Source organism: Scylla paramamosain, chromosome 25, assembly GCF_035594125.1.
Source record: "Scylla paramamosain isolate STU-SP2022 chromosome 25, ASM3559412v1, whole genome shotgun sequence".
NCBI lineage: Eukaryota > Metazoa > Arthropoda > Malacostraca > Decapoda > Portunidae > Scylla > Scylla paramamosain.
In genome coordinates this window covers 13,112,804-13,137,392 of record NC_087175.1, presented here as the reverse complement: position 1 = coordinate 13,137,392, position 24,589 = coordinate 13,112,804, and the positions used below count along the sequence as shown (strand labels likewise).

Below are 24,589 nucleotides of genomic sequence, written 5' to 3'. Positions count from 1 at the left end.
CAAATAAAACAAATAAATAGATAAATAAACATTCGTTGCCACGAATAGTAGGTTCCAGCATCAATACCTACAGACAATTCCTATTATTAATATATAAAAAAAGATAAATGAAATAAATAAATACGCAGAGAGGAGAGACAAGCATCTTAAAATACCAACAATAAGAGAGAGAGAGAGAGAGAGAGAGAGAGAGAGAGAGAGAGAGAGAGAGAGAGAGAGAGAGAGAGAGAGAACGGTTTCCTCAGATTTTGGTCTGGCCTAAGGATTGGGCTCTATTTCCCGCATTTTTTTTTTTATTTCTGAATTGCAAATCAACTAGATAAAATACATTCTAGTTTAATGGTGAACATAAAAACAGCTGACGTTGTAATGTATAATATATTGTATGAATACAAAGATAATATTTAAGTTACGACTATTATTTAGTTTTCTGTAGTGTAAGTCATTACTCCATTTTCTACGTGTAGACTGTATGGAGTATTTAATATTGTATAAAGTATCCAGTAGTGTTATTAAGAGGATCAAGTATCTGTTTACATATATTGTTCTTGCTTTTATCATTTAGAGCGTTTATAGCTTGTAGAAGAAACTCTCAAGATGGAGAGCTAAGATGTATTGTTGTAATATAATAAAATGCAGTGCTCTGATAATGTTTTCCATGTTCTCAGCAAGGACCAGACTTGCAGCGATAAGGCAGGGATATTAAAACATACATATACATATGACTCCAGGTATGTAAAGCTGTGGTATCCTATACAAATGGCTGATAACAAAAGGAGTGATACATAACATATTCTGGCGACAAGGCTGGGATATTAAAACCAACATATACATATGATTCCAGGTATGTAAAGCTGTGGCATCTTATACAAATGGCTGATAACAAAAGGAGTGATACATAACATATTCTGGCGACGTAGTTGTCCGGCCCCCTGGCAGGGAGCAACTCAGCAGAAGGGACACGTCTCTAGGATGCCACATGACGTAACTCAACCTCCACTATTTTAAGTGACCCAAGAACCATCTTAAGTAGCCAGCGGGTGGAAAAAATGGATTAAGACATTCCAATTCTATCTGGAGGCCACAGGTATGACAAACGCTGTACAGAAGCGAGCTCTACTGTTACATGTAGCACGTCCTGAGGTACAGGAAATATTCAGTACTCTTCCAGACCCTTTAAATACCCTTTAGTTATTGAAAACTGCTATATTGCACTACACTATGGCTATATTCTTGTTCCTTGCTGTATGGCCAATAAATTCTTCTTTTCTTCTTCACTACTACTGCTACTACTACTACTACTACTACTACTACTACTACTACTACTACTACTACTACTGCTACTACTATTACTACTACTACTATTACTACTTCTACGACCATTACTACAAGAACAACGACAACAACATCAACACTACTACTACTACTACTACTACTACTACTACTACTACTACTACTACTACTACTACTATTACTACTACTACTACTACTACTACAACTAGTACTACTTCTACTATTACTGCTGCTCCTCCCAATACTACTACTACTACTACTACTACTACTACTACTACTACCACCGATACTCATTATCTTCTATAACTTTATACTATTACGATATTTTTTTCCTAATTCTTTTCTTCTTGTTCTTGCTAAGTCTATGAAGCTGAAGGTTTGTTGCTGCTTATTATCGTTTTCAAGTCTTCAGGTGTAGATGACAATGGATCCTCAAGCGAGGCACTTGGGCGTGCACATCAGCAACTACACGTGGCAGTGCTCAGACTCACTACCATCCTCCTGGCCAACAGTTTTAGAAGGGAACTTTTTCGGGAACAGCAGCATGTTCTCTTCGGTGGGAAGGTCATTGTGGAATGCACGTATCTGAAGAAATATAGGTGTACGTTATGTATTTATTTATTTATTTTTTCACAGGAAAGAGTGAAGCTTGTGTTTTAAATCCAAATTATCAGTTCTTTTTGTGACATATTCTTCTGATCTATTGCTGTCTTTGGGAAATTATTTCCATACATCATCTCTCTCATTTGTTTTCTTACTTGTTCATGTCTACGATATCTATTTTCTTCTGTGTGTGTGTGTGTGTGTGTGTGTGTGTGTGTGTGTGTGTGATGTTAATATTCTGTTTATTATGATGGCAACCTTATCGGGTGAAAATTTGTATGTTACATAATAACTAACAAACTACAGCTTAAGTATACATTAACCCTATGGAAGTATTTTACATGAAGATAACATGGCTGCCAATATGGCGCCGACCAACCTGAAACACCAGGCCCGGGATCATCAGCCACTCCGTGTTTTTATTCGAAAGTTTCTCTTCCCTAAGCTGATCCATGTGGTTATACATCAGATACTGAATCGATTGAACAGGGTCTATTCTGCAAAGAAGTTCGTTGAAAGTGTTCTGACCTGGCCCAGGAATCGAGCTCGATCCCACCCGATCGAGCTCGCTAACTAATGCGCAACTAGGTATGTGTATGTGAGTGTGTATGTTTTGTTTGTGTACATACCTTAACCCGAGGGTCGGGGCGCATGACAGGAGCTGGCTGCAGGCTGAGGTAATGCAAAGAGGAGGCTGTTGCGGGAGTCCATTGGAAGCCTAGTGTCAGGTCCGGGGTCGGATTTCTGAAAAATTATATTTATTCACATTATCAGCTATTACTTTGTTTCAATAATTTACTGACTTTTTTTTCACAAGTAATCACTTCTACTTTGCTTTGTGCTTACAAGTTACCCTAAGTTTTTTTTTTTTTTTTTTTTTTTTTTTTATCTACATATGTCATGTTAGTTTTCCATTCTCCTATACTTTCTTTTCCCAAGTCTCCAACGTCTCTGTTTCTAGGCTGTTCCTTTCACAAGGAAACATCACCATGTTAAGGAATTATCTGATTCCTGCTTCCCGTTGACCGCTTCTTACCCCGATGCAGCAAATGTTGTCCAGAGATCCACTATGATCTCTCTGAGGAACACGTCATCTGGTCGCTTCAAGGGTTTGCTGCCGAAAACTTCATTGAACAGGAACACAAGGTCGTCTCCGTGACCCACCCCTTGAAAAATATAATCCACATGATACAATAGAACACAAAGGCATACAAAGGAAGAACAAACTAAAGCAATCCAGTTAATTATTATGTGTCATAAGTAGTACAAAACAATATAAGAAAATCAGGGATGCTGCAAGAAGTCATCAGCCCCATATGTCCTTGTATAAAGCAAACTTACCTATATATTCCAACCTAACATAACCATCCATAAATTTTTCTAATTTTTTTTTAATGCCTGTCAAACAGGAAAACCTTCCTTGTACCAAACCATTTCACAAGTGACAAACCCTGTAAGACATAAGAAAGGAAAAGAGTTAAGAATGTTATTCTTACATTTCATTTCAAGGGATATGTTCATCATATCAGACAATTTTGAGTCTCCTAAGTGTTCCAGCTGATACATGTAAACATTTTTCCCGTAGCCAACATCCCAGGTAAGGTACTGTACTGTGAGGTCTTGTGCCACCGCGAAGAATATGTTTCCGTACATCTGCAAAAGTTAATATTAAAGGAATGAAAATATAACTGAATTTATCCAGGGACTTTCTTTTGACATATCACTAATTAATATTTACTTTCATGAAGAGATGTTACTGAAATGTTATTATGAATTATAACAGCATAAAACGAACTTCTTGTTATACATCAGTTCTACAATATATTACGAGAAGGGAAGATGAAAGAAAGTCTGTTTGAAAGAGGAAACATACATTTACGCACATTCAATGGTACAAAAATATTGCATACACGGGTAGATAAATGGCGGAAAAATCTTCCATATGTTTTACCTCGAAAAAAAAAAGAAAAAAAACAGTTGAATTTAATCAGACTTCAACTTAACATCAAAATTTTATTCAGTTTTGTAAAATTATAATTAGAATATCAAATTGCCATTACTCATCATGGCAAGAAAGAAAATCGAGAGAACTTTCCTGTTTTTAGTTACTGACATTATGATATATATATATATATATATATATATATATATATATATATATATATATATATATATATATATATATATATATATATATATATATATATATATATATATATATATATATATATATATATATATATATATATATATATATATATATATATATATATATATATATATATATATATATATATATATATATATATATATATATATATATATATATATTTTTTTTTTTTTTTTTTTTCTGATTTAGCAGAAGAAAAGTCTTTTCAGTGAAGACGCTTATAACAAAAAACTTGGAAAAAAAAAAAAAAAAGCTAGGTTATACGTGAAGAATCTTATATAATCAAATCTATACAAAACTATATAAAAGAGAAACTAGTGAATTTAAGCATAACATCATTTATCAGAATCACAGCCTGATTGCTTATGTTTCATACCACTAAAAGAGACAAAGTGAAGAATGAAATAAGACAACTAAAGAGTGATCGATCTCAGACAAGCGTGTTAAAGCATACTCATACCTCCACAAGCTCGTCGACGTTCTTCTCACTGATGGTGATATTTCCGGCGCCCAGGTAGTGATAGTAGATCCTCCTGGCGAGGTAGAATGGGCGTTCCTCCTCATCCACGCCCACTGAGATGGGAGCTAGCGTGGGGAAGGACTCAAGCAACTGCTTCCCCGCGGGAGTCTCCACGGCATCTGTAGGGAATTAACCAGCACAGGTTGTAAATCTATCCATTTTTTTTTTTTCACGAAAAGTAATTGACTGTTAACGAAGTGAACTGTAGGACACTATATATATATATATATATATATATATATATATATATATATATATATATATATATATATATATATATATATATATATATATATATATATATATATATATATATATATATATATATATATATATATATATATATATATATATATATATATATATATATATATATATAAACTCGGATCATCTTTCCCTAGACTACCACCCTGGTAATCCAGTGCAGGGCCAACAAATACAAGTCTAGGCCACTTGTGGACCGTAAGCAGCTGGAGGTATGCCATACGGCATACCTCCAGCCCCATCACGACTGACACTAATAAAGGGTCGGTCTCCCTAGGCTACCACCGTGTAGCCTAGTGCGGGCAAATCAAATGAGCACCAATCTATCATGTGGTTATACACAATACAACAGCCTTGAGGTCGCCACCTAGTCTTCAACTGGGAAAAATACTATACTGGACAACGCAACAAATTCTCCTCTGCTGAGAAAGGACTCGCCAGTTACACTCAAAGATAGACATGCAAGACTAACAGCAACTAGGTGTGGGCTTGTAATACCCTGTGAGTTATCTCCCTCAATCACAATCCAACCCACTGCTCAACAAGGTATTTCAGCACTCTGATTCGTCTCTAGCTTGTCGTCACTCTCCTAGAAGACAAACGTCACCTCCTAAGAGCTATGCATCCGGGAACAAAGAAGACAATTAAACACGAAACACTGTACACCATAACCCTCTGGGTATTCAGACAAACCACAATGTATTACAAGTCAGTTGCATTTAAAAAAACAACGAAGACGTACCAGAGGGGACAACTGCCTACTTCACACAACAAAACACGACACAACGACAGACAAGAAATGAAATGAGTCACGGACTATTACACATCAATCTTCTCAGAATGTGGAGTCCATAAGAACATAAGAACATAAGAAATAAGGGAAGCTGCAAGAAGCGACCAGGCTTACACGTGGCAGTCCCTGTTTGAAACACACCTACCTATTTCCATCTGTTATCTCCATCCATAAACTTGTCTAATCTTCTCTTAAAGCTCTCTAGTGTCCTAGCACTAACTACATGATTACTGAGTCCGTTCCACTCGTCTACCACTCTATTTGAGAACCAATTTTTCCCTATCTCCTTCCTAAACCTAAATTTTTCAAGCTTGAACCCGTTATTTCTTGTTCTACCCTGGTTGCTGATCCTAAGAATTTTGCTTACATCTCCCTTGTTATAACCCTTATACCACTTAAAGACTTTTATCAGGTCCCCTCTTAACCTACGTCTCTCTAAAGAATGTAAATTCAACAGCTTCAACCTCGCCTCGTAAGGAATACTCCTCATCCCCTGTATCCTTTTAGCAAACAGATAGGCACTATTTACAGGCCATTTAAATATTATCACAAGTGATGGTGTCTAGTTAATAGCCCAGTATACTAAGTAGCTTAATATTCCTGTAAATATACCTCACTATGTAAGAAGGACACCAGCCAAGGGCAATAAAAATCCAATAAAAAAAAAAAAAAGAAAGCCCACTGAGATGCCAGTTCCTCTATAGGGTCCGAAGTGGTAGCAAAAAAGGATAAGTGTCTTGAAACCTCCCTCTTGAAGAAACTTGAGTCATAGGAAAGTGGAAGTACAGAAGCAGGCATGGAGTTCCAGAGTTTACCAGAGAAAGAGATGAATGATTGAAAGTACTGGTTAACTCTTGCATTAGAGAGGTGGACAGAATAAGGATGAGAAAAAGAAGAAAGTCTAATGCAGTGAGGCTGCGGGAGGAGGGGAGGCTTGCAGTTAGTAAGATCAGAAGAATAGTTAGCATGAAAATAGCGGTAGCAGATAGCTAGAGATGCAACATTGCGGCGCTGAGAAAGAAGCTGAAGACAATCAATTAGAGAAGAGGAGTTGATGAGACAAAAAACTTATGCTCGCTGGCTTACACATGCGTCTCTCAAAAGCAGAACTGCAACTAACAGGAACTTAAGAAGAGGAGGAAGAGGCAATAGACACCTGCCGAAACGATAATTACTCCCTGTGAAGTCTGAAGCACTGGATCAGGGGGTGCTGTGAACTTACCAATAACACAGCTGTGAATGTTGCCCTTTGTGTCTCACAACACAAGAGGGCAGTCACAGCCTGCCCTCTAAAGACAACTCTTTCTTCACATAAAACTACATGTATCTAATTACACACACACCCTTCACTCAAAATTCTAAATTAAATATGGCGACTTACACCATCCTTGGAGTCCCCATCTGGGGAGGAGACCATAAATGTTCCCAGGTCAGACTGCTCTTTTGGTATTAACCCTAAGTGTCTTCACACTCCCCTCAACTTTTTTGTCATTAACTTAAGCAACATTCGCGGCCTTAGATCTAATTTTCAATCATTAGAACACCACCTTTCCTAAAATAAACCTCATCTTCTTTTCCTTACTGTAACACAGGTGTCTGAGGCAACTGAAAGTAGTCCTTTTCTGTTCCCCTTTACTTTCTCTATCCTCATTTTCAATCCAAAGCTGGATGTTGCGTCTATGTGCGCAGTTAACCTGCTCTCGTGCCCACACTCTTGAATCTTTTGAGTTTTCCACCATCTGGCTACAACTACAAAGTCACTCTCAAACTAAATTCATCTGTGTTGTATACTTCTCACCTAAATCCTCTGACTATAGGAAATTCTTTGACTACCTTAACTTCCAAAGTAGAGAACATTCTGACTCTCTTCTCTTATGCGAAGATCTCTATTCTTGGAGACTTCAGTGTTCACCACCAGTTTTGGCTTTCCTCTCCCTTCACTGACCATACTAGTGAACTATCCTTGAACTTTCCTCTCCTCCACGACCTAGAGCAACTGGTGCAACACCTTACTTGTATTCCTGACCGTCTTGGAGATACACCCAACATTCTTGACCTTTTCCTAACCATTAATCCTGCTTATGTTGTTTCTCTATCTTCTCTCTCGGGCTCCTTCGATCACAATGTCATATTTGTAAATTGTCCTGTCGTTCCAATCCCTCCTCAGGATCCCTCAAAGCAGAGGTGCCTCTGGCGTTCTGCCTCTGCTAATTGTGGGGACTTGAGGAGATATTGTGCTGATTTTCCTTGGAATGTCTACTGCTTGCACGCCAGGGACCCGTCTCTGTGTGCAGAGCGCATAATAGAGGGGATAGTGTCTGGCATGTGGGTGTACATTTCCCACTCTTTCTCTTGACTTAAACCTTTCAAACTTTAGTTTAACACAGCCTGCTCTCGCGTTATACATGATAAAAAGGTGTCCATAAAAGGTACTTGAGCCTTCCATCACCTGAATCTTATGCGCTTTATATTTCTGTCCAGAATCGTCACAAGTCTATTCTCCGTCTACCCAAAAACCCCTTCATTAATAGAAAATGTCAAAATCTTTCAAGATCTAACTCCCCTCGTGACTTATGGCACCTAGCCAAAAGCATCTCCAATAACTTTGCTTCTTCATCTTCTCCTTTATTTCAACCTGATGGCACCACTACCGTCTCATCTATTTCTAAAGCTGAACTCTGCTAAAACTTTGCCAAAAACTCTACTTTGGATGATTCAGGGCTTTTCCTCCCTTTCCTCTATCCATAAACTACTTCATGCTACCCATTAAGATTCTTTGCAGCGATGCTTTCCATGCCCTCGCTGGACTAAAACTTCGGAGGGCTTATGGACCTGATGGGGTCCCTCCTATTGTTCTCTGAAACTGCGTCTCAGTGCTTGCACCTTGCTTTGTCAAACTCTTTCAACTTTGTCTATCAATTTCTACCTTTCCTTTTTCCTGGAAGTTTGCCTACATTCAGGCTGTTCCTAAAAAGGGTGACCGTTCTAATCCCTCAAGCTATCGTCTTATTGATTTAATATCCTGCCTATCTATTTTTTTTAATCTGTCTTCAACAGGAAGATACTTAAACATCTATCACTTCACAACCTATTTAAACGCCAGTATAGGTTCCACTGAGGCCGAACTACTGCTAATCTTCTGGATTTCCTTACTGAGTCTTGGTCATCCTCTTTTATATATTTTGGTGAAACTTTTGCCGTTGCCTTACACATAGCAAAAGTTTTTGATGGAGTTTGGCACAAAGCTTTGATTTCCAAACTACTCTCATACAGCTTCTATCCTTCTCTCTGTAACTTCTCAAGTTTCCTTTCTGACCGTTTTTTTGCTCCTGTGGTATATGATCACTGTTCTTCCTAAATTTATTAACAGTGGTGTTTCTCAAGGTTCTGACCTGTCACTCACTCTCTTCCTTTTATTCATCAATGATCTTCTAAACCAGACTTCTTGTCCTATCCACTCCTGTGCTGATGTTACCACCCAGGTTTTTTCAATTCTTTTCGTAGATGTCCAGCCATTCTGGAAGTAAACAATTGACTCACCTGACTTCCAATCTCTCTAAAATTTCTAATGGGGCAAGAGCAAACTTTGTATTGTTCAGTGCCTCAAAAACTCAGTTTGTCCATTTATCAACTTGACACAACCTTCCAGACAACTATCCTCTCTTCTTCAGTGACATTCTCCTGTCCACCTCTTCTGCATTGAATATCTTCGGTTTGTCCTTTACTTATGATCTAAACTGGAAACTCCACATCTCATTTCTAGCTAAAACAGCTTCAATGAAGTGAGGGGTTCTGAGTCGTCTCTGCCACTTTTTCTCACCCCCTCCCCAGCTGTTAACTATGTACAGGGGCCTTATCTGTTCATGTATCGAGTATGGTTCACATGTACGGATTGTCCCACATATACTACTCTTTTAGACATGGTGGAATCAAAAGCTTTTCGTCTTATCAACTTCTCTCCTCAAACTGACTGTCTTCAGCCTCTTATCACCTCATCTACTGCTATTTTCATGCCAACTGGTCTTCTGATCTTGCTAACTGCATGCCTCTCCTCCTCCCCCCCCCCCGTCTCACTACCCATCCTTATTTTGGTCACCTCTCTAATGCAAAAGTTAACCAGTATTCTCAATCATTCATCCTTTCCTCTGGTAAACTCTGGAAATCCCCTAGCTCCGCCTTCCCCCTTCCCTCCCAGTTCTCCGTCTTGTTTCTGCGTCGGAAGAGGGGTGGGGGATGGGGGATGGGTTTAACCGTTTTTCTCACCATCTCAGTCAGTAGCTGGTTAGATATCTGGGAGAATAGACGTGATGCATAGCGAGTCGGGAGAAGGCGTGTTTAGGGAAGGCATATTGTTGTATATCTAAGGGTGGGATTACAGTATAGCGATTTATTATCATTACTGTATACTATACGAGGCATTGCAAGAGGTTCGGACTTGGGAGAAGTCAGATATTCGAGAGAAAAAGAAACTTTAATTCCAGCTGCTCTTGTGACAGAGGTTGGCCTTGTCTTGTTGTTTTGTTTATCTAGTTTGTCATGTTGTATCGCTGTACAGAGTATTCTGACAGGAACAGGCTCATATCCTCACCCTCTCTCTAACTAACTGCAGTGTCCTGCTGTAGTGTGTTTATCAAATGCTACTGGTCTCGTGGGCGCCCACAGCTGAGTTGGACAGACCAGAGGATTATAATGTTCGACTAGATCACAGAACCTTCTCCCCCAGGTTCCACCAGCTGTATAGGAGCTGTGGGCCTATCTTGATGAAGACTGTAGATAGGCTGTTCTCTGGCAAGGGCGTGAAATACTTTGTTGGATGTGGGCGATCCGTTGCTGTGGGCAGTTGTTCAGTGAGGTATTATACCTTGATCTATGTTGTCGCTGCTGTCTGTATCCCCTACCACTTGGCTCGGGATTCTTTCTCAGCAAGTTGGAGTTTGTTTGGTGGTTGTAATACTCCCTTCCCTGCAGGTGGGTGAAACAGTGTAGCAACCAGAGAGATTTAATGGTTTGGGACGATCAGAGAAGGTCTGGATTTGTTAAGTTTATGCCCACATTAGACAAGAAGGAGCTAGTCTAGGGAAAGCTGACCCGAGTGTAGTGGCAGCTGTAAAGGGTCCTGAACCTGGATCGTAAGTATATATATATATATATATATATATATATATATATATATATATATATATATATATATATATATATATATATATATATATATATATATATATATATATATATATTGAGCCTAGAACTTAATTTCCATTAAAACTCCTAATGTATATAAATAAAAAGACGGCAGATATTACATTGGTGAATGTTTCCAACAATCACTTCAAAGTTTGATTTTCTTAAAAGGTCTATTTTTCTCTTTTAGCTTTTGAAGAATCACCAGATTTATGTATGTTGACCTGCAGAATATTTTGGTAGATAAAGTATTTGTGACAAATTATGAAGCTTTGAAGGCTTCCTTAGACTTACTGATGGCTGTCATGAAGCCTTCATGCTGGCACACACCGGAAATAACATCAACTTTGTGGTAGCGTCCCTCGCGCATCAGCGTAGCGGGGTGTGCCGGGAAGTAGTCGCCGTCCACCCGAGGAACCATGTAGAATGGGAAATAGCTCCATACCTGTGAAGAAAAAATAGTGTCAATATAAATATTCTTTGTGAGGTGCATGCGATCCCACAACTGCTGGATCAAAATTGGCAGTCTTGGACAATAATTCAAATATATCTTTCTGTGCAGACTCAATATGTTATGTCACAGTGGTCTGATACCTTTGTAGGGAAAACTATGCCGCTGTCATCAATAGAAATATCAACAAGAAAAATTGCCGCTGTCATCAATAGAAATATCAACAAGAAAAATTCTAGAGATAGCAATTTAATAAAAAAAAAAAAAAAAAAAGCCTGCAGTCTTGTTCAAGAGACCTCTTCGACATAGCTAAAAATGGTACTTACTTTCAGGTTTGCGGGAAATCTTACATGAAATGTTACCAATCAAGATTTCAACGCAAGAATGGATGATACGAAAATCTTAACCTTGGAATCCATCCAGCTTCGTAGCGACACACACAGGTATCACGAGCAGCATACTTTATTTTGGCCATGAATCACAGTCCATGACCGACAATGTGTTCTCACCTGTACTTCTGTGTAGCATATTACCCTACTAACAAGTATTTATACCCTTCTCTATCTTTCTTTCTTATATTGCTTTTCGTTTTCCTGTAATAGTGAAGTCAAACATTAATTTTTTTTTTTTTAATCCACCGTTATCAGAAAACATTGCGGACAAAATATAACTACATCATTAACCTTATTACGGAACAGCAATTGATTCTTTCATAAATTCTACTGAACTCCTTGCCAACAGAGTCGCTGCGTTGTCACAACCATATGTATGCATCCATGTATGTAATGTATATTATTTCTTTCCAAAATTTTCTCATGAAAATACTTTAATATTAATATTATTGTTATTTTCGTACTGATGCTTTCGAAAATTATTAAGAGAAGGTTATTGTTAATGTAACTGAAAATATATTTGAGAGAGAGAGAGAGAGAGAGAGAGAGAGAGAGAGAGAGAGAGAGAGAGAGAGAGAGAGAGAGAGAGAGAGAGAGAGAGAGAGAGAATAACGGGCGGTGGCAAGAGGTGAGGACGCACCAACGAGGTGCTCGGCAACCTGTGGGAATGGCAAGGGACAAAGTTTCTCGATCAGCTTGGCTAAAAGCTACTACAGATGACAGTTCATCTAGGCTATTTGTTCATTATTATAATAATTTTTATAATAATAATATTATTTTTATAATAATAATATTATAATGATAATAATGTTCATCATTATTACTTTACTGACATATTAACTGTATCTACAGATCTCAGAACAGGACTAAAATGAATTCTAATGACACTGCTGTACAACGTCATACTTGTTTGTTGTTGTTGTTAATGTTGTTGTTGCTGTTGAGGGAGGAATAATCTGAGGTACTTTCTTTTCCTTACTTTTTTTTTTTTTTTCAGTTAGCTAGGTTTTGTATCACGAAGAATAGACTCAGGCTGACTCTGCATTTACATGTTCAACTTGGCATTCAGTGGGGACAAACCCTTTTCGCAAATCATTTACTAATAATCTAAACTGGAAACTTGACATCTCATCTCTAGCTAAAACAGCTTTCTTGAAGTTAGGTTTTCTGAGCCGTCTTCGCCAGTTTTTCTCATCCCCCCAACTGCTAAATTTGTACAGGGGCCTTCTCTGTCCATTTATGGAGTACGCTCTTCACATGTATCGTGGTTTCACTCGTACCGCTCTTTTAGACAGCATCGAAAGCATTTCGTCTTATTAACTCCTCTCCTCTAACTGAATGTTTTCAGTCTCTTTCTCATCGCCGCACTGTTGCATATCTTACAATCTTCTACCATTATTTTCACGCTAACTGCTCTTCTCATCTTGCTAATTGCATGCCACCCCTTCCCTCCGGGCCTCGTTTCACAAGACTTTCTACGTTCTCTCATCGCTGTTCTAGCCAGTTCTCTAATACAAAAATTAAACAGTGCTCTCAATCATCTGTTCACTTTTCTAGTAAACTCTGGAACTCCCTGCCTGCTTCTGTATTTTCTCCTTTCTATGACCTGAAGTTTTCAAGTTTCAAAGCACCGTTCTTCGGCAATAATTTTGACTCTTCTTTCGGGACTGGCACTCTAGTAACATTTTTGTTGCATTAGGGCAATGTCCTTCTTACGTAAAAAGAAGTTTTGTATATATATATATATATATATATATATATATATATATATATATATATATATATATATATATATATATATATATATATATATATATATATATATATATATATATATATATATATATATATATATATATATATATATATATATATATATATATATATATATATATATATATATATATATATATATATATATATATATATATATATATATATATATATATATATATATATATATATATATATATATATATATATATATATATATATATATATATATATATATATATATATATATATATATATATATATATATATATATTTATATATGTAAAGTCACAGCAATGTTCCTTTAATTTAATTACATAATTCTTTAAGGTAAAGCATATTATGTACAAATGAAATTAAAGGAAGTTACAGTTAAATAATACTTCCATGTACGACTCCCCAAAAAAAGGGCTTACTTTTATGCTAAGTATGAGGCCACTTTCTTTTTAATGTAAGAGGAGCACTGGCTAGTGGAAACAAAAAAGAGGTGCCAGTCACAAAAGAGATGTCAAAAGAATCATTAAAAACTGAAGGATAAGTGTCTTGAAACCTCCCCCTTTAAAGAGTTGAAGTTATAGGAAGGAAGCAGGCAGAGAGCTCCAGAGTTAACCAGAGAAAGGGATGAATGGCTGAAAGTATTGGTTAACTCTTGCATGAGAGAGATGGACAGAATAAGGGTGAGAGAAAGAAGAAAGTCCTGTGCAGTGAGACCACGGGAAGAGGGGAGGCATGCAGTTAGCAAGATGAGAAGAGCAGTTAGCGTACAAAATGGTGGTAGAAGATAGCAAGAGAAGCAACATTGAGGCGTTAAGAGAGAGTCTGAAGACAGTCAGTTAGAGAAGAAGAGTTGATAAGACGAAAAGCTTTTGATTCCCCTCTGTATGAGTAGAGTCCCTTCATTACATGTGAACCATATCCCATACATAGGCGGATAATGCCCCTGTACAGAGTTAACAGATAGAGATGGGAGTGAGAAAAACTGGCGGAGTTGACAAATTTTATAAAAGCTGTTTTAGCTAGAGATGAGATGTGAAGACTCCAGTTTAGATTATGAGTAAAAGACAGAGTGGAGATGTTCAGTGTAGAAGAGGTGGACAGTTGAGTGTCATTGAAGAAGAGAGGATAGTTATTTGGAAGGGTGTCGAATTAGATGGAGGAAATGAGTTTTTGAGGCATTGAACAATACAGATCAGAAGTCAGGCGTTCTGAGGCTTCCCTGCATGAGTTAGACTTTTTAGCAAAGGTCTGAGCAAAGGGTTCAGCTTTAGACACCTGCCGAAACGATAATTACTCCCAGTGAGGTCTAAAGCACTGTTCAGGGGGTGCTGTGAACTTATCATTAAACCAAGCTGTGCCCTCACTGAACGTTTCCCTTTGTGTCTCACAACACAAGGGGGCAGTCACAGCCTGCCCTCTAAAGACAACTCTCTTCCTCCACACAAAACTACAAGCACCTAATAACACACACACCCTTCACTCAAAAATTTTAAAATCATCATGGCGACTCCTACACCAGCCTCGGAGTCCCCATCTGGGGAGGGGACCATAAATGTCCACAGGTCGGACTGCCTTTCTGTCGACGACCCTAAGTGTCTTGACACCCCCTCAACTTTTTCTTCATTAACTTCTGCAACATTCGCGGTCTAAGATCTAATTTTCAATCTGTAGAACACCACCTCTCCTCTTCTAAACCTCATCTTCTTTTCCTCACTGAAACTCAGGTGTCTGAGGCAACTGACAGTAGCCCCTTTTCTGTTCCCTCCTACTTTCTCTATCCTCATTTTCGATCCAAAGCTGGATGCTGCGTTTATGTGCGCAATGACTTAACCTGCTCTCGTGCCCACGCTCTTGAATCTTCCGAGTTCTCCACCATCTGGCTACGACTACAGAGTCACTCTCATACTAAATTTATCTGTGCTGTATACCTCTCACCTAACTCCTCTGACTATAAGAAATTCTTTGACTACTTAACCTCCAAAGTGGAGCACATTCTGACCCTCTTCCCTTTTGCAGAGATCTCCATTCTTGGAGACTTCAATGTTCACCACCAGCTTTGGCTTTCCTCTCCCTTCACTGACCATCCTGGTGAACTAGCCTACAACTTTGCTATCCTCCATGACCTAGAGCAATTGGTGCAACACCCTACTCGTATTCCTGACCGTCTTGGAGATACGCCCAACATTCTTCACCTTTTCCTGACCTCTAATCCTTCTGCTTATTCTGTCACCCTTTCTACTCCGTTGGGCTCCTCCGATCACAATCTCATATCTTTATCTTGTCCTATCACTCCAATCCTTCCTCAGGATCCCCCTAAGCGAAGGTGCCTCTGGCGTTTTGCCTCTGCTAGTTGGGGGGACCTGAGGAGGTATTTTGCTGATTTTCCTTGGAATGACTACTGCTTCCGTGTCAGAGACCCGTCTTTGTGTGGTGAGCGCATAACAGAGGTGATAGTGTCTGGCATGGAGGCATACATTCCTCACTCTTTTTCTCGTCTTAAACCTTTTAAACCTTGGTTTAACACAGCTTGTTCTCGTGCTATACATGATAGAGAGGTGGTCCACAAAAGGTACTTAAGCCTTCCATCACCAGAATCTCATGCACTTTATATTTCTGCCCGGAACCATGCCAAGTCTGTTCTCCAACTAGCCAAAAACTCCTTCATTAACATAAAATGTCAAAACCTTTCAAGATCTAACTCCCCTCGTGATTTCTGGCATCTAGCCAAAAATATCTCCAATAACTTTGCTTCTTCTTCTTTCCCTCCTCTACTTCAACCAGATGGCACCACTGCTATCACATCTATTTCTAAAGCTGAACTCTTTGCTCAAACCTTTGCTAAAAACTCTACCTTGAACGATTCTGGGCTTGTTCCTCCCTCTCCTCCACCCTCTGACTACTTCATGCCACCTATTAAAATTCTTCGCAATGATGTTTTCCATGCCCTCGCTGGCCTAGACCCTCGGAAGGCTTATGGACCTGATGGAGTCCCTCCTATTGTTCTCCGAAACTGTGCCTCCGTGCTTGTACCTTGCGTAGTCAAACTCTTTCAGCTCTGTCTGTCAACATCTACCTTTCTTTCTTGCTGGAAGTTTGCCTACATTCAACCTGTTCCTAAAAAGGGTGACCATTCTAATCCCTCAAACTACCGTCCTATTGTTTTAATTTCCTGCCTATCTAAAGTTTTTGAATCTATTCTCAACAGGAAGATTCTTAAACATCTATCACTTCACAACTTTCTATCTGATCGCCAGTATGGGTTCCGTCAAGGCCGCTCTACTAGTGATCTTCTGGCTTTCCTTACTGAGTCTTGGTCATCCTCTTTTAGAGATTTTGGTGAAACTTTTGCTGTTGCCTTGGACATATCAAAAGCTTTTGATAGAGTCTGGCACAAAGCTTTGATTTCCAAACTACCCTCCTACGGTTTCTATCCTTCTCTCTGTAACTTCATCTCAAGTTTCCTTTCTGACCGTTCTATTGCTCCTGTGGTAGACGGTCACTGTTCTTCTCCTAAATCTATTAACAGTGGTGTTCCTCAGGGTTCTATCCTGTCACCCACTCTCTTTTTATTATTCATTAATGATCTTCTAAACCAAACTTCTTGTCCTATCCACTCCTACATTGATGATACCACCCTGCACTTTTCCACGTCTTTTCATAGACGTCCAACCCTTCAGGAGGTAAACATATCACGCAGGGAAGCCACAGAACGCCTGACTTCTGATCTTTCTAAAATTTCCGATTGAGGCAGAGCAAACTTGGTATTGTTCAATGCCTCAAAAACTCAATTCCTCCATCAATCATCTTGACACAACCTTCCAGACAACTATCCCCTCTTCTTCAATGATACTCAACTGTCCCCATCTTCTACACTGAACATCCTCGGTCTGTCCTTTACTTATGATCTGAACTGGAAACTTCACATCTCATCTCTAGCTAAAACAGCTTCTATGCAGTTAGGTGTTCTGAGACGTCTCCGTCGGTTTTTCTCACCCCCCACAACTGCTAACTCTATACAAGTGCCTTATCCGTCCATGTATGGAGTATGCTTCACATGTCTGGGGGGGTTCCACTCATACTGCTCTTCTAGACAGGGTGGAATCAAAAGTTTTTCGTCTCATCAACTCCTCTCCTCTAACTGACTGTCTTCAGCTTCTCTCTCACAGCTGCAATGTTGCATATCTACCTGTCTTCTACCGCTATTTTCATGCTAGCTGCTCTTCTGATCTTGCTAACTGCATGCCTCCCCACCTTCCGCGGCCTCGCTGTACAAGACTTTCTTCTTTCTCTCACCCCCATTCTGTCCACCTCTCTAACGCAAGAGTTAACCAGTATTCTCAATCATTCATCCCTTTCTCCGGTAAACTCTGGAACTCCCTGCCTGCTCCTGTATTTCCACCTTCCTATGACTTGAATGCCATCAATTTTTGACCACTGCTTTGACCCTTTTATGGGACTGGCATTTCAGTGGGCATTTTTTTTTATTAGATTTTTGTTGCCCTTGGCCAGTGTCCTTCCTACATAAAAAAAAAAAAAAAGATGGAAGAGAAGCCAGTCATGCAATCATGTTGAAATAAAGGAGGTAAAGATGAAGAAGCAAAGTTATTGGAGATGTTTTCGGCTAGGTAACAGAAGTCTCACGGGGAGTTAGATAGAAAGATTTTGAAACTTTCTATAAATGAAGGAGTTTTTGGCTAGTTGGAAAACAAATTTGGCATGGTTCTGGGGAGAAATATAAAATGTATGAGATTTTGGTGATGGAACATTCAGATACCTTTTGTGGGCCAGCTCTTTATCATGTAGAGCACGAAAACAGTCTGTGTTAAACCAAGGTTTAGAAGATTTATGGCAAGTGAAAGAGTGAGGAATATACGCCTCCATGGCACAAACTATCACCTCTGTTATGCGCTGAGCACACAGAGACGGGTCTCTGATATGGAAGCAGTAGTCATTCCAAAGAAAATCACAATAATATCTTCTCAGGTCCCCCGCATTAGCAGAGGCAAAACGCCAGAGGCACCTCCGCTTTATGGGATCCTGAGGAGGGATTGGAGCGATAGGACAAGATACAGATATGAGATTCTGATTGGAGGAGCCCAGCAGAGAAGATATGGTGAGAACATAAGTAGAAGGATTAGAGGTGAGGAAAATGTCAAGAATGCTGGACGTATCTCTAAGATGGTCAGGAATACGGGTAGCGTGTTGCACCAGTTGCTTTAGGTCGTGGAGGAGAGGAAAGTTAAAGACTAGTTCACCAGGGTGGTTAGTGAAGGGAGTGGAAAGCCAAAGCTGATGGTGAACATTGAAGTCTCCAACAATGGAGATCTCCGCAAAATGAAAGTGAGTTGAAATGTGCTTGCTTTATGAAGTTAAATAGTCAAAGAATTTCTTATAGTCAGAAGAATTAGGTGAGAGATATACAGCACAGATAAATTTAGTTTGAGAGTGACTTTGTAGTCGTAGCCAGATAATGGAAAATTCGGAATGTTCAAGAGTTTGAAGACGAGAGCAGGTTAATTAATTGCACACATGGACGCAACATCCAACTCTGGATTGAAAATGAAGATAGAAAAGTAGGAGGGAGAGGAGAGGTGGTGTCCTATGGACTGAAAGTTACATCTAAGACCGCAAATGTTGCAGAAGTAAATGAAGAAAAAGTTGACGGGAGTGGCAGGACACTTAAGATCGATGCTAAAAGAGCAGTCGAACCTATGGATTTTGTGGTCAAATTCGATACCAGAAGAGCAGCCTGACTTAGATATTTTATGTTCCCCTCCCCAGATGGGGACTCCGAGGCTGATGTAGGAGTCATTAATTTAGGATTTTGAGAGAACTGTGATTGAAGGATGTGTGTATGTGTGTAATTAGGTGCATGTAGTTTTATGTGAAGGAATAGAGGTGTCTTTCGAGGGCAGGCTGTGACTGGCCCCTTGTGTTGTGAAACACAAAGGGAAACGTTTATTGAGGTCACAGTTGGGTTCACAGCATCCCCCGAGTCAGTGCTTCAGAGGTCTTACTTAACAATAGTGTCTTTCAATATTTAAGAAAAAAAAAAATCATACGTAGGTACTGGAAAAAAAAAAAAAAAAAAAATCCAGGAAATTCGTACTTAACTGTTTTGATGTCAGAAAACGATGATGCCTGATTTTTCTTTAAACATAGCTCAGCCTGAAAGATGTTTAAGGTGGAGACTGCAGGCATTAAGATTCTTACATAGTTGCTCCAGAGAAAGCCAATCCTTATGTATATGTCGCGACTAGTGAACCCAAGTCAGTGCAATGTTGCAATGAGTATACTACAAACCCAACATGATCGTGCCTGCGTGATGGTGAGAAGCGCTTTCCGGTATTACTTTGTATTGGGTTTGTATTGCCCTCTTTTTATCTCAAGTTATTCAAGTACTCTATTCCTTATCCTATCAGAACCTGGTGGACTCAGACCTCTCCCTGTGTTCCCGCCATGATGAGATCCTCGACGGACGCCGCCTGAAGGCAGGACAAGAGTGTCTCGCCGTTAAGAGAACCGTCCGGAGTCTCCACTCCTGGACACCCCAGCTGGCGAGCAACTCCAGCGGCTACTTCCTTGTGGTCGTTGCGCATTGCCCAGGGACACAGGGCACTACCAGACTGCATGATGGCACGGTGGAATAGGCCTGGCGAAAATGATAGCATCATAGGAAGTACGCTTAAGCGTACAATTTATGGTTACAACTTTATTTAATTAAATTTATTTATTATTATTATTATTATTATTATTATTATTATTATTATTATTATTATTATTATTATTATTGTTATTACTATTATTATTATTATTATTATTATTATTATTATTATTATTATTATTATTATTATTATTATTACTATTATTATTATTGTTGTTGTTGTTAGTATTATATTGCTTATTATCATATTATATTATATATTAATATTATATCATATAAATTATTATCGTATATTAGTATTATATTCTGTTAAATTATTGCTGTCATTATAATTATAATAATAATAATAATTGTTATTATTATTATTATAATTATTATAATTATTATTATTATTATTATTATTATTAAAATTATTATTATTATTATTATTACTGTTATTATTATTACTATAAAAAAAATAAGGCTGTCTTGCATCTAAAAAAGTGGCCAAGAGACAGGGCAAGAAAGCTTGGAGTTTGTAAGCTTCCTGTTTGTCTTAATGACGATTACATTTCCCGTGTTATCTCCTTTATTTGCTGCATCTTCGGTTACCAAGTTACTTATAATAGTCCACCACAAATTCTTACTGATTCTCGTTTAATCTTGTGAATCTGTAACTTTACTGGTGACTGGTGACTGGTGACAAGTACGACCTTTTATTTTACTAGTGACCGGAGCAATCTTGTTTTAAATCGGCTAACTGAACGTGAGTGGAATGAAAACGTTGGGGGATGGTATCGCCGACCGTAACAACTTGCCTTCAGATTTCGGAGTCAGCATCTGCATGTGAACCGAAGCACCGCCAGCACTCTCCCCGAAGATGGTAACACTATCTGGATTGCCGCCGAAGCTGCGAATGTTGTCACGCACCCATCGGAGGGCGAGGGTCTGGTCCTTGAGCCCCATGTTGCCCGGCAGGAAGCTGTCACCCGTCGATAGGAAGCCTGGGAACATAACATTGTTGGAATATGATATTACATTTTTGTGTCAGTCTCAACGCAAAAACATTAGAGTCGTTTATACTCGTACTAGTTCTTGCAACAAATACTCCGCAATTTTGTAATTTTGTGGGCAGCCTTACAGACCACACGTCCTTAAGTGTTTTAAGAAATCCGTAGACCTTGCTTGGAATGTCGAGTCACAGCTAAATATTCAAGACTCAACTACCATTGCAATAATTCTTTAATCTTCTAACTCTCTTTTCTATTTGTTTCACATCAAGGATGTGCGCATCTCAGTTTGAGATGTGCATTAGAACTCATAACATTTAGTGCTCACTGTATAAAATTTTATTTTCACGTCAGATGTTTTAGTTACTGTATTAAGGCATTCCCTTTTTAATAGTGGCTTTTGACTCCATGTAGCCTTTTATTTACTCAATTTATTTATCTTTTTTCTCAGTATTGCTATGCGGGACACAGACCAAAATATATGAATCTGTTGATCACTACAACTGCAATCAGAGCTTATTCTATTGTGGTGATATTGGTACACTTGATAACCTAAGTCTGAGTCCTCCTAGTATTTTTCAAGTCATTGCCGATTGACCGATGAATACCTACTTGCTTCCTATCAATCCTAGCTTCGACCATAGTGCATCGAGGTGCTTTCGGGGTCGGCATGGCAAAGGTTTCAATCAATAAACCCTAGCTACTCTGCCAACGGAGACCGATCGTTTAGGCCTCCAGACATAGAAGTGACCAATCATCTAAGTCTACAAAGAGAGGAACTGCTCACTAGCGCTCTATGCCATGAACATAAAAGCGTAGATCGTTGTCTGATCTCTCGAAGGAAGTATACACACACACACACACACACACACAAATGAGAGACTATAAGGATAGTTCACTAAACACTTGTTTTTCCCTCAATGCATAGCGCCATGTATCCGTGACGTCACATCTGTAAACAAAATCGTCACTGGAGACCACTCTGGCTTGGCCTTCAAAACACTCAAGTACACCACGGTCTTCCTCCAGAAGACTGGGCAACTCACCAAAATCTAACCAGTTAACTGTTGTCAATATTTTCGGAGCACTAGAGCCTGTAGCACCACAACCTGCACAGCCCCATCAAATCTCTAACAAGAACAACAAATGGATACCCCAGAAGGTTTCGTGTGCAAAAGTGTCCATGTGTGCGGAAGTGTATCGTGTTCCACACCTCTCTGTTATCTCTGCTCGTATATGAAAGGGTCTATGAGGCTGATATTCCAACCAGAGCAATCACGATCATCAATTCGCATTATAAGTATGAGTGTATATAATGCATCATCAGTAATCTTATGATATATTATTTATCGAATAGCTGAAACCTCCGAGTACCTCTGACTCGTACAGGTCCGCACGTTATGGACATATATCATCATGAACTTTCATTTTTTTTTTTTAGTAAATACTGCGAATTCCATGTTTCTTTTGTTACTACAGGGAAAGGAATGACTCACACTGTCCCAGGTAATATTTCAGTGAGAAGTGTTCACTATTAACTAATTTATTACTCAAAGTAAGTCGACCCTTCACCTCTGATGTGACAATGCTGATGTCCCCTCTGAAAATTTTTATAAAATGTCGTGTTTCTTAGCTATTTAATAACATATAGTGATTGTGGCAACACATATCACTAAAATAAAGTTTACTACAGCTTTGGCTGGAAGGAAAACAAGCTTACCGGAAGTTTCCAACTTTTGATAAATAATAAATTATAAGACTATTGATAATGCGTTTGACAAAGAGTTACACAGGCTACAACATAATTTGAGGTCTTCACGAGGTGACCCAATCTGAGATTACATAAGAACATAAGGGAAGCTGCAAGAAGCCATAAGACCTACACGTGGCAGTCCCTGTATGAAATATACGAACCTATTTCCACTTATCTTCCCCATCCATAAATCCGTCTAATCTTCTCTTAAATCTCCCTAATGTCTTAGCACTTGATTGCTGAGTTCATTCCATTCATCTATCAGTCTATTTTTAGAACCAATTTCTTTCTATCCCTTTTAAACCTAAATTTTTCAAGCTTGAACCCGTTGCTTCTTGTTCTGTCCTGGTTACTGACCCTAAGAATTTTGCTTACGTCCCCCTTGTTATAAACACTACCACTTAAGGACTTCTATCAGGTCCCCTCTTAACCTACGTCTTTCTAAAAAATGTAAATTTAACGGCTTCAGTCTCGCTTCGTAAGGAGTACTCGTCATCCCCCTGTATCGGAAGATTTAAGAGCGTGGGCACGAGAGCAGGTTATTGCGCACATAAACGCAGCATCCAGCTTTGGATCGAGAATGAGGATAGAGAAAGTAGGAGGGAACAGAAAAGGGGCTACTGTCAGTTGCCTCAGACACCTGAGTTTCAGTGAGGAAAAGAAGATGAGGTTTAGAAGAGAAGAGGTGGTGTTCTACAGATTGAAAATTAGATCTTAGACCGCGAATGTTGCAGAAGTTAATGAAGAAAAAGTTGAGGGGGGTGTCAAGACACTTAAGGTCGTCGACAGAAAGGCAGTCCGACCTGGGGACATTTATGGTCCCCTCCCCAGATGGGGACTCTGAGGCTGGTGTAGGAGTCGCCATGATGATTTTGAAATTTTTGAGTGAAGGGTGTGTGTGTTATTAGGTGCTTGTAGTTTTGTGTGGAGGAAAAGAGTTGTCTTTAGAGGGCAGGCTGTGACTGCCCCCTTGTGTTGTGAGACACAAAGGGAAACGTTCAGTGAGGTCACAGCTGGGTTTAATGATAAGTTCACAGCACCCCCTGAACAGTGCTTTAGACCTCACTGGGAGGTTAGCAGGATCACAAGAGCAGTTAGCATGAAAAATAGCGGTAGAGATGCAACATTGCGTGGATGAGATAGAGGCTGAAGACAGTCAGTTGGAGGAGAGGAGTTGATGAGACGAAAAGCTTATAATTCCACCCTGTCTAGAAGAGCGGTATGAATATGTAAAGCATACTCCATACATGGACGGATAAGGCTAGTTAGCAGCTGGAGGGTGAGAAAAACTGGCGGAGACATCTCAGAACACCTAACTTCATAGAAGCTATTTTAGCTAGAGATGAGATGTGATGTTTCCAGTTCAGATTATAAGTAAAGGAAAGACCGAGGAAGTTCAGTGTAGAAGGGGGGGACAGTTGAGTGTCATTGAAGAAGAGGGGATAGTTATCTGGAAGGTTGTGTCGCGTTGATAGATGGAGGAATTGAGTTTTTGAAGCATTGAATAATACCAAGTTTTCTCTGCCCCAATCAGAAATTTTAGAACAGAAGTCAGGCGTTTTGTGGCTTCCCTGCGTGAAATGTTTACTTCCTGAAAGGTTGGACGTTTATGAAAAGACGTGGAAAAGTGCAGGGTGGTATCATCAGCGTAGGAGTGGATAGGACAAGTAGTTTGGTTTAGAAAGTCATTGATCAATAATAAGAAGAGAGTGGGCGACAGGACAGGACCCTGAGGAACACCACTGT

The 24,589-nt window shown here is 39.1% G+C and overlaps 1 protein-coding gene across 1 annotated transcript in view; it reads right to left on the bottom strand.

The window, feature by feature from the left end:
- Positions 1 to 359: 359 nt before the first annotated feature.
- LOC135113219 (acetylcholinesterase-like) overlaps positions 360 to 24,589 on the bottom strand; it is a 50,525-nt gene continuing 26,295 nt past the window's right edge. Inside the window, exons 5-12 of the mRNA XM_064028388.1 lie at positions 20,899 to 21,084; positions 19,878 to 20,089; positions 11,119 to 11,269; positions 4,527 to 4,705; positions 3,393 to 3,549; positions 2,933 to 3,062; positions 2,526 to 2,640; positions 360 to 1,878 (exon numbers count right to left, since the gene is read on the bottom strand). Of these exons, the coding sequence (XP_063884458.1) occupies positions 1,759 to 1,878; positions 2,526 to 2,640; positions 2,933 to 3,062; positions 3,393 to 3,549; positions 4,527 to 4,705; positions 11,119 to 11,269; positions 19,878 to 20,089; positions 20,899 to 21,084 (1,250 nt within the window). The 3' untranslated portion in view covers positions 360 to 1,758. The remainder of the gene's footprint in view (positions 1,879 to 2,525; positions 2,641 to 2,932; positions 3,063 to 3,392; positions 3,550 to 4,526; positions 4,706 to 11,118; positions 11,270 to 19,877; positions 20,090 to 20,898; positions 21,085 to 24,589) is intronic.